Raw genomic sequence first — 11,688 nt, forward strand, 5'->3', positions numbered from 1 at the left:
TTTTCAGGGCTGGTAAATCTCGATAAAAGAAACATATTTTCTCTTTACCATCTTTCAGATAAGTCTAAAATAACCGAGTTATTTAAGTTTGAAAATTAAAAAAGAATTATTTTTTTTTGAAAAAATTTTGAGAGCCACCGGATTTTTTTCTGTATTTGCATCCTTTTTAGTGCCGTAACCATGGAGGAAATCCGTAACTATGGTAATATCAGAGATTAAGAAATTATACCTTTGGAAAATTTGCGGTGAACAGGCAGTTTTCGAAAAATATACAGGGAAATTTAAAAGAAAATGCACGATTTTCAACATTTTTTGCGAAAAAAAACTCATATTTATAGACGTGTTCCTGGTGTCGAAATATACCACCCCTGAAAATATTTGCACTTATTTAAGACTCACCCTGTATTCACTTCAAAAATTCTACTTACCCACTACACTAAACAATAATGCATTTGTTGACTTAGCTATAGTAGCTGAATACTTATTCAACACTTCATCAACAGAGCCTGAATTTTGAGGTTCTCTAAACAATGGTCTACCGAAGTTCATGTTTTTTACCTGATCATAGACCCAATTCTCATAGGTATATGATGGAAAAAATACAACTATACCTCCATTGACATTTTGACAGGTCTCTTTAAGAATATCTTTCAAAGATGACGCCTAAAAGTATGTTTTAAAAGACAAAATATTTTTGTGAAAAGATGTTTTCTAACCAGCGACATCCTATTACTGAAGTTAAACAGTAGTTTTTCACCGTTATGACCTTTTGTTACAGCGATAGGTAAGATATTTTCAGGAGGAATAATGTGGTCGCAGGAAAATTCAAAAATCTTATCTGGGGAAACACCAGAATTGATAAAAAGTCTATCCTTAAATTCAGCATATGGTTTCATGGTGCCGCCAGCCACAATAACCTGAAAAAATAAAAATACCTAATAGCCAGGTTATTTAAAGGTGCGTCCACATTGCTCGTGATCCTGCTCGCGCTCTTGCTTCTGATTGTGCTTGCGTTGCTTGCGCTTCCTGTTTGTCGTGTTTCTCAAGATCTTTCGGCTCGCAAGCAACGGCGTCCACATTGTAATGTAGTGCTTGCGTACGTGCTGTTCGGACATGGATGATACCGAAGTAATTTTAATAGCGGTTGCTAGTGCGATCATTATAGCAAAACGACGGAGACAATGAGAAAAAAGGCGGTTGGATGTCTAATAATTTAAAAAATAGATCCCAGTGAAAATAAACATCTACGCGATTTACAAACAGGCAGAATGTTTTTTTAATATTTTTTATCGCATGTCCGCTACTGATTTTGAAAGACATATTACTTAGTTGGTCCCCGTATAGAAAGATAAAATACAACTTTTAGGAAGTGTATTCCGGTTAAAGAAAGAGTTAAATAAAGATTGGCCATATCATTAAGATTCTTTGCAACTAGAGGCTCACATACGAGTTTGGGTTAATTATTCAAAGTTTCCAAGCAAAGCATTAAAAATAATATAAATAAACTTCTTCTAAATATATTTAATATTATTAATCCAAGAACAAAACACAAATATTTGTAATTCTAAACAAAATAAAATAAGAAAAATCGTGGTAGTATCATCATACTGCAGTAAATACCGAATTCTATGAATGAAACCAAACTAAAAACTTAACAAACAACGCAAATAGCTCGAGCGCTTCGAACCTTCGTATGCTCGCATGGCTCTGAAGCGTCTCTTTGATGTACCGCGACAGTGCCGAACAATCGAAACGGGTATTCTATGTGATCGCAAGCACGTGGAGCACCGCGAACATCTCGCTCCGACTGTTTGCCATGTTTTTCGTGTTCCAGGTATTCGTTCGGCCTGCTCGCGAGCAATGTGGCGCAGCTACCAAACGCACTGACGACTGACGACCAGGTCACAGCAACCAGTATTTGATTTAATGGTATTACTGGACGACCAAGCTGCGACACATGAATTCAAACCCCAAATCATAGACACAATGATATCAATACACAATATAATAATATACGTTACGCACAATACTCGAAATCGGGCTGTGTTCGGGTAACGCCCGAAAAAAATGCACAGAACTAGGTTTGAGCAAAAAATATTTCCCAAACCCGAAATTGTACATTTAAATGGGTATTGCGCATTACAAAATAGCAAAACTAGTATTGTACATTTTAAATTGTGCAAAACTAGTTTAGTGCATTTCAAAATGACCAATACTAGTTTTGCTCGTTTTCTTTAAATAAGACGGCAAAAAGTAGGGTTAGCAGTTTGTTTAGGTTTGAAAGGATTCTTATTTTGATTTTGTTGTGGGTGGAAATACGCAATACTTGGTAAAATAAAACATAAAAATGCAAGAAAAAATGGAAACCGAGTTCCGAATTCAAGTAAGTCGATTGATGATGGCTAAAGCACAGAAACATAACCTTATGTCGAAAAATCAATACCTAACGATAATGACTGAAGTTAAGGAGGCAAATTTTCTTAAAACTGATTTTGAGTGCGAAACAATATAGAAGGATAAAGCGTTTTGATATAATAACTGTGGGTGCTTGCACAATCAAATAAAAAATTTAAACCAGCCCTAATTGGGGACAATGTTTTTGTTCGAATACCAGACGTAGTAGATCGAGGCAGATTAGCACCACGAAATGTAATGGCAGTTGTACAATCGGCTGATGATGGGTTTACAAATTAGCAATAAAGACTGGAGTTTTACAAAAACTTTATTGTAGAAATGAGTTTCAATTAGCTGATAATAATTTTTTTATTGACAACAACAATGTTGACGATAAAACGGAAATATCGCTTAGAACTGCATCTTCCGATATATCCGGATCTACTCAAAGTTTTATTTCATGCATGTGTATAAAAAATGTATTAATAGAGCGTGTTCTTGTAGAAAAAAATAATGTTATTTGCAACCCTAAGTGTTCCTGCTCAAATAAATAATATAGTGCTACTGTATAAATATTCATATAGGTACCTATATTATGATGTATTTATCCATTTATAAAATATTTATGAATAAAGTTTTATTTTTTTAAGTATTTTATTGTCAGTTTAATCATATTTGAATCAAACACATTCATAAACAATCCATCCTTTGTGTTAGGGCGTTATTGATCAAATAGGACTAGCAAAACTAGTATTGGACATTTTGAAATGCACCAAACTAGTTTTGCGCAATTCAAAATGCACAATACTAGTTTTGACTATTTTGTAATGCGCAATACCCGTTTAAATGTACAATTTCGGGTTTGGGAAATATTTTTTGATCAAAACTAGTTCTGTGCATTTTTTTCGGGCATTACCCGAATTCGAGTATTGTGCGTAACATATACAACTTACAATTCCATACATACGAGGCGTTTCGGAAAAAATAAGAAGGATAGGAAAACAATATATCATACGACAATCTTTCAAAACACAAAATACACTTAGATCCATTTTATCACATACTAAACCAATGAATACAGAACAACAAACAAAAAATGTAATATACCAAATACCATGTGAATGCGATAAATTTTACATTGGTGAAACATCTAAACCATTAAATGTTCGAATTAAAGAACATAAAGATTATTTAAGAAAATAAAATATTTATATACCTAATATCATACTTTAGTATCCAACAAGTGGCCATGAAAATCAAAATAAATATAAATCCATGTCCAAAAATAAAAAATGTAAATAACGCTTTGAGGTATAAATTCGGTTCGAATCAGATAAGATATTTTATTCTTTACCGAGAATTAAATTCGAAGAATTTCTAGTCCCTACTTCTTTGCCAAATTCAATAGTCTCCGCCCCTTTTTACGTTTTAATTTCTGCCACCAGTTGGCAGCATCGACTTATACAGGCACATTGACTAACTATTAATATATAAACAAGGGTTTTACCTTATTAAGTAATTGTAATCAGGTAGTAATTGTTAATTTTGAAGTTGATAACTTGATATAATGTCATTTTAATAGAACGTCAACGGTTTTTGTAGACGTATCTGTTTTAAAAAAACTAAAATGTTCTCAAATAGTTGAATTTAAATATTTTAAATAGTTTTTTTTCTTTATTCTTTGTATTTTTTTTTGCTTCCGACGACGGAAAGAGATAAACTTTCCGAAAGGTTCAGCATTTTTTTGTACGTTATGCAAATTTATATATTTTTAAACCTAACTTCTGACAAGTAGTTTCCGTTTGGGATAAACGCAGAAGTGTTACATAAAATAACTATTTTATTTTGTAGATTTTCTTGCAGTGGGCAAATACCCATATAGGATTTTTTGGAGAGATGAATTCATCATTTTGCTTGTGTTTTAAACTTACCGATCTTGCTTGGCTAACTATATCACTAAAATTCGACGAAGGATTCAGTAATAAAAACTGTATCTTTGACAAATGCTTTTGTGAGTTTCTTGTTACAAGTATTCTACCATCTTCCTGTGAATAATTCAATGAATCTAAAAGCGACACCACTGGTAAGATAGGGTTGTTTGGAATAGGAATTTTGAGTTTTTCTGGAGGGTTTTCTTCATTTTTTTCTGGCTTTGGTGTTTTTGATATACTTGCTAAGAAGCTTTTTACACCTGATGACTTTTTGGTAGGTTTTTTAATCATTTCCGCCTCAATTGGGTATTTAATTGAATATGACCTGACCTAAAAAAAACGGCGTCCATATAATTTTACTAGTGATGGGAAAAACCGATTAATTTCAATAATCGAGTATTCGAGTATCAAGCGATTGTAATAACCGAGTGATCACTCCAGCGAAATATCGCTCGTATTTAAAAATACGGTTTTCTGTCCGTCACATGTTGTAAGTACTCGTTAACGCCAAGCGCCAAGCAGTAAGCTGCGTGCGCAGGGCACATATTCTTTCGGTAATGAACGGCAAGTAGTAAGCGGCGAGCGATTCGGTTGATCGCTTGGCTTGGTTTAGTTTATTTCGAAGCATTGTTGATGTAGGTCTTAAATTTTGTCCCTCAGATACGCAACGGATAAATATACCGGGTGAGTCTCAATTGGCTCACCCCCTATAACTTTTTTATTTTTTCAGATAAAACGAGATTTGGTATGTTAGTATATGACATAAATTAGGATTGATTGACATATTGAATTGTTTTCAGTCACTTCCGGTTTCACCGGAAATGACTACAACTCAGTGGTGTCGCCAGATATTTTTTTCAGGGTGGGCCAGCACTGGGATCAGGTTTTATTCGGGTGGGCCAGATAATTTACCATATCATAGTTGTTGATTATATTTTCTGGACATTGCGCGGGTGGGCCATTAGTGGGTCCAAGGTAATCCAGGGTGGGCCACGGCCCACCTTGCCCCCCCCCTCTGGCGACGCCACTGCTACAACTTTTGATTTTTAAATCGCACTCTCGGTATTTTTTTACTTTATTCGGTAGAAAATCACACTGAATAGAATGACATATCACATGTCAACTTTTGACATTTTCACATATGATATATTTGAAATTGAATTTGAATTTCTAACATGCGGTTCATAACGACAATTTGACTCGAAGTACCAAGTGTGTGGTATCAAATTATTCGTAAAAAAATTCTTTTTCTAAATATGCTAATGAGCCGTCCTCGTTCCATTTGAAAAAAAATAGATATGATCAAAAATACGATTTGGGCATCTTTTACCGGCCAGGGCAAGACACTAAAAACATTAGACGATTAAATATATTTTCCAAGGCTCCTTGATTAAAAATTAGTGTTTTTAACACAGCTATGGCACTCTAGATTGAAATTTAAAATACAATTTGTTTTTAAGCGAATATGTCAGAAGTTGACATATGATAAGTCATTCTATTTGGAATGTCATTTTCTATCGAATAAAGTAAAAGAAATACCGAGGGTGCCATTTAAAAATCAAAAATTGTAGTCATTTCCGGTGAAACAGGAAGTAACAGAAAACAATTGAATACGTCAATCAATCCTAATTTATGTCATATACTAACATAACAAATCTCATTTTTTTATCTAAAGAAAAATAAAAAAGTAATAGGGGTGAGCCACTTTTGAGACGGACCCGGTATATCGGTCGTATAAATTTGCTACCTGCAATGTATCGTCGGTTTACAAGCAAAACACACTAAGTCCAAAAACGAATAAATACATTTTTAATGAACTAATATAGCGCCATTATGGATTTAAAAAATATAAAAGTAATTTAAAAATTAAACTAATAATTCTTAGAAGGTATAGTAGATTTTTTCTGGATATAGATCTATATTCTGGAAGAAATCTAATCAAATGATATAAATAAATTAAAATAATTGGACTTAGTGTGTTTTGCTTGTAAACCGACGGTATGTAGAAAATTCGCTCAGCTTTTTATCGAGTATGTCACATTAAAATCGGATTTCAATTTATTTCATTTTAGGATCGCTTGCGTTCGTCGCTTGGTACTCGTCACTTGCATCGCTCGTTCATAATCGAGCGATGTCGGTTATTTCAATAATCGAGTACTCGAGCGAATTTTCACTCGAGTTATCCCATCACTAAATTTTACATATAAAATGACAACGCGATCTTCGTTTCATAGCCATAGCTTACGCATTTTTTTTGATCATATTGTAACCTGTAGGTGCAAATTCAAAAATTACCAAAAAAATCAGGAAGTTATTTTTTAAAATTATCTTTTTTTGATATGGGTTTTTTTCGATTAGCTTTTCCTGCAGTTAATAAATTATATAAAGTGAACCAAAATTATAATATTGACTTTTTTTCAATGTTTATAGCTAGGTGTGTGAATGTTACTAATCCAATCGGGCGTTTTTACGCAGAATTATGTTAATGTTGAGCATGTATACAGGGAGTTTCAAGGAGAACGGTAGTTTATATCGAAATTAAATTCTGACAGCATATGTAGGTTAACTGAAAGCAATTTATAAAAATATATAAAATGATACAGGGTGTCCCCAAAAAAAGTTACACATCAAAGTTTTTTTTCTAATATTAATTGATTTTTGGATTCTAGGAAAAAAATAAAGGTGAGTTTTATTAAAGAAGCATATACCTAAATTCTAAGGATTTTGACATACGTATTTCACGTTTTGTGGAAATGAAGAGTAAATTTTAAATTTCGATAACAGCTACCTAAATTTTAGTTGACCTTGTATAGCCCGATATTTAATTACAGTAACCATTGTATGTTAAACCAAATTGAAATTTGACCCGAAAAATAATACATGGTGAGACAAAATTAATATGGAACATTAGTCACTTTTAAAAGCAAGTTACTCCTTTATTTTAAACGGAACACCCAGTATATTCCGGTGTTCAATGGGAAATTTATATATCTTCAAATATCTTGCATTTAACTATATTTTTTTCCTCTGATTTAATTATGAAATAAAAAAAATAGTGCATATAGCAATCAAATTAGGAACCAACACGGAATTAATTGAAAATATATTAAAAACGCAATAGGCAACAAATCAATTATCAAATATCATTATTTTTAATGATTTTTCTAGAGCAACGCCAACAGCAAAAATTTTATATAAAAAAAAATTATTTTTAAGAAATAATGACTCCCTGATTTTTTTTTCATTTTTTTATCTATACTCCCTATATTATAAAAATGAAACAATACTTTTTGAGTTATTCTGCTTGATTTACAAAACTTAATCAAATTAAAGAAATTATATTGCTCAATTCCAGCTGATAATACAAAGTTTTCTAGTGTAAATATTTCAGTAGCGATTTCTTTAACATCCTTATCTGAAAAATATATTTATTAATACCGTATATACATATTTTTAATTTTGGCTTACCAAAAATGGATAACAACTTATTTAGAACAAATATTAACTGATTTAAATGCCTTAACGTACTTGCAGAAAACATAGTATTGTATCTTTCTTTGTAGCATTTTATTTGATGCAAAGAATAATACAAGTGTGAATAACTGACTTCACAACCATACATTTGAGCCAGTGCTTCAAGAAGATTATGAGCTTCATCAATAATTACTATATTATTTTTTAAATTTATTCCGTTAGCTTCTCTGGTGGACTTATGTAACAAAGTATTATAAGGAACTAAAAAAAACATTTTAAAGTGTGTTGCAAATAGAATTTACTTGAAAAATATCCCCTACCTAATATAATTTCTGCATCTTCAGCTGCTTTGCGGCTTGAATAATAGGGACAGGCTGATATTTCTTTCCCAATTTGCACCAAATCTTCTATATCATGAATTTCACTTAGGGTAAAATGTTTTAGATCTTCTATTGTATTCTGTTTGTAGTATGGGCACTGACAGTTGGAAGTTTTTTGTTTTTTAACTGATTTTCCTTCATCCGTCAATACTGTTTTACTTTTTTGTTTTTTCTGCATATCTATACACCTGTTAGTTAATAGATTAATATTAACAAAATAAATATTATTATAGTTAAGTAAACTAATTACTTTTCATTAATTAAATTCATGTTATTTAGTTTTTTTACATTAGAATTAATACAATAATTTTGTCTTGAAGCTAGCGAAACAACTCTGAGATCTTTGCAAAAGGGTGATTTTTTTAACTCTCCTATAAATTGGGAAAGTTGAGAATGTGTCCTACTGGCTATTATTATCTAAAATAAAATAATATTTTATATTTATTCATCAAAATTAAGCGTTTATTTAACTTGTGTCGGATGGTACTTCATATTTTCATCTTCTTCATCACTAGATTCATCTTTAACATCACATGGATCCTTTTCTTCTAATAAAATATCTTCATCGTCAATGGCTTTCTCCTCAGCCAGATCACTAACTGGTAACTTCAGTTTCACACTTTCTTTTATAATTTTTGGTTTTGGATTTTTAATTCTGGTATTTTCTACATTTACTGCTTTTATTTTGTCTATTTTCTCCTTATATGCTAGTATTTTATTCTCTTCTATCTAAAATATCTATTTTTTATAGATATTAAAATCAAATAAGAATACATTACTTTCAAGTGATTTAATTTTTGAGTAATAATAATTTCTTTTGACTGTGCCTTAAACCAATCCTTTTCCTCTTTTGCTAACTCTACTTTTTCTAATTCTAGAGATGTTATTTGCTCTGATAATGCATCTTTTTCCCGTTGTTCATGGTCCTTTAACCATTTAATTGCACCACATATAATACTCAATGACTTTCCCTAAAGTATGTAATGGTTATATAAGTTGAGCTGTACAAAACATTCATTTTTTACTTACAGTACCAGTAGGGCTTTCAAATATTCCCATTTTTCTATTTTCTAATGCGAAATATAACTTTTGCATAAATTCTAACTGAATATTATATGGTGGGAATGGAAAAGGAAATTCATCCGGTTCTTTCAATATAAAATCATTATCCATTATCTTAAGTTAGTTATATGAAAATAAAAATCCTAATATGCTGAAATCTGTATACTTTAAAAAAATAAATAGAGTTGTTTGTTGTCAATTGGTTGTCAACGGCTCTTGTTTATTCTAACCAAAAAATTTCCCGCCACAATTTCTTCTTTTTAATTTGTTGTATTTTATACAGCAATGGCAGACACTACCCACCACCAGGGTTCGGAAGTAGTTAATTAAGACGTAATTTACCTGACGTGTAGTTTTTCTTCAAAAACTACGTCTTTTCCCGTTCATTAACTACATGAAAACTACGTTAATAAACTATGTATTGATATTATGAATAATTTTGCTTTGTATGAGGGGTCTAAATAATATGATGTGTGAATATTATATTTAAAGCCATATATCTTCTGTTTTCTTAAATACATTGCGTTTTCTAGAGTTTCAACTTATTATAACCTCACCTCAAACCTTTGATGTTTGAAAGTTACATACATAAGTTACATAAACTACACCCTCTACATAAACTACATTAACTACATGTAATGTAGTATATGTAGTTTTTAAAAGTAACATGTAGTTTTCCGAACCCTGCCCACCACTGATTATTGAGATATCATCATATATATATAATATTCATATATAAATATTATGTAATATCGCCACCGTCCATTATAGGCCCTGTTCCCAGAAGAATCTCTGACTAGTCAGCGCGTTTCGTATTGGTTGAAATGCGTAGAAACCTGACTAACAATCAGGTTTCTACACATTTTAACCAATGAGAAACGTGCTGACTAGTCAGGGATTCTTCTGGGAACAGACTCATGGTACAAAGAAAACAAGGTATGATCGATAGCGGTTCCAATTTCGTTAAGTTTGCGCATACCACCTGTGACGTCATACGCCATACAAAAAAATATCCATATTGTTCAATTGCAACTAATAAAAAAAGACCTAAAATAGGGAAGAATTAGGACATAACCTCAAAAGTTATGTCAAATCATCGAGCTTGACATTTGAAAAATTATTTTCACATTTTTTGTGTCATCTGTTTGACAATTTGAAATTGGCGCGCGGAGCTTGCCGACCAATGGTGCCGTTTATCACCTGTGACGTAATGACCAACCTGCGCAATATCTATGGAGTGTAGCAATATCATACCTTGTATTCTTTTGTATCATGGGAACAGACCAGAGATATGGAAGTGGGGAATGAGCTTCGACGAGTGCGCATCCAAATTTTTGTCGACGGCAAGATGGCAGACATCTTCCAGGTCTCGCTGTCACTTCCCTTCTTTAATTGATATCTGTTTGTTTTGTTTTGTTTTGTTTTTCGTTTGTGTTGTTATCTAGTTAAAATTTATTATTATCTCAATTATTCTAAACACTAATTCAAAAAGGATTGTTGTATATTCATAGTCATTCTAAGAAAGCTAATACGCCGGGAATAATGATTAGTTTTCATGTGTAAGTTTATACAACATAATTGTGTTTACAGATGATTCAAAACTGTTTATTTTTAGTTTTCCTAAAGGCGATTTGTAAAAATCGTGATTGTAATTGGGAATGGTCAAAAATAAGTGTATGATGTGGCCATTTAAAGAGGATGTTTTTATTACGTGTGGAGGAAGAAGATACTTGGAATCAGTGTTCGTGCTTCTGTAAAACAGTGCACTCTTATAGTGTCCATGAAAGCACAAGTTCAAGTGTACCAGAAATATATCAAATAAGATTGGTCCTTACTTGACAAGAAGATTATTTGGAGGAAAAGAAAACATAAGATAGGGTATTTTAATCGAACAGCGAAAATTTAACACTTTTATTGTAAAGTTTGTTGTAGGTAGTTGTAGTTTTGTGCTAAATATTTCTAACATTAGCAGCAGCCGTGTTCAGAGTGTCAAGAGGAGGAGAATTCAGTTAATTAGATTTATGCACAGTTACAGGTATGAAGGCTTTTTCAAACATAGTATCGAGTTCTATAGTCAACATTTTTAGTATTCCTACAACTGTAAAAACAAGGAACATTGGACTGAAAAAATGGCAAGATTTATATAGGAAGAAGGGTATTATGCCAATAAGAAAATTAAATCTGTAGGCAGAAGTTTCTTATTTAAAAACTGTTATGGGGCATATATTAATTTGTATCTGTGCCACAAATCACTGAGAAAAATCATATAATATTCATAATTGTTAACGAGATGATATTTAAAGAGTGTTAAAAATGAGACTATTAGTCATGAAGCTTACAGTGTTACTTTGTTTCAATATTACACTTTTATTCTTGTAAAATCTATGATGAAGTTCAAAAGCATTTTGCAATGGCCTTAAATTGTGAGTTGTGAGCCAGGATTTATA

The 11,688-nt window shown here is 31.9% G+C and overlaps 1 protein-coding gene across 1 annotated transcript in view; it reads right to left on the reverse strand.

Annotated features, from left to right (window-relative positions):
- Positions 1–9,475, reverse strand: part of LOC115889267 (ATP-dependent DNA helicase DDX11) — a 16,604-nt gene extending 7,129 nt beyond the window's left edge. The window contains exons 1-10 of the mRNA XM_030909208.1: positions 9,209–9,475; positions 8,959–9,150; positions 8,651–8,908; positions 8,430–8,596; positions 8,120–8,367; positions 7,794–8,060; positions 7,613–7,740; positions 4,326–4,655; positions 717–917; positions 429–663 (exon numbers count right to left, since the gene is read on the reverse strand). Coding sequence (XP_030765068.1) covers positions 429–663; positions 717–917; positions 4,326–4,655; positions 7,613–7,740; positions 7,794–8,060; positions 8,120–8,367; positions 8,430–8,596; positions 8,651–8,908; positions 8,959–9,150; positions 9,209–9,352 — 2,170 coding nt within the window. The 5' untranslated portion in view covers positions 9,353–9,475. The remainder of the gene's footprint in view (positions 1–428; positions 664–716; positions 918–4,325; positions 4,656–7,612; positions 7,741–7,793; positions 8,061–8,119; positions 8,368–8,429; positions 8,597–8,650; positions 8,909–8,958; positions 9,151–9,208) is intronic.
- Positions 9,476–11,688: the final 2,213 nt, after the last annotated feature.

Source organism: Sitophilus oryzae, unplaced genomic scaffold (assembly GCF_002938485.1).
Source record: "Sitophilus oryzae breed Bouriz unplaced genomic scaffold, Soryzae_2.0 scaffold_813_pilon_pilon, whole genome shotgun sequence".
Lineage (NCBI taxonomy): Eukaryota > Metazoa > Arthropoda > Insecta > Coleoptera > Curculionidae > Sitophilus > Sitophilus oryzae.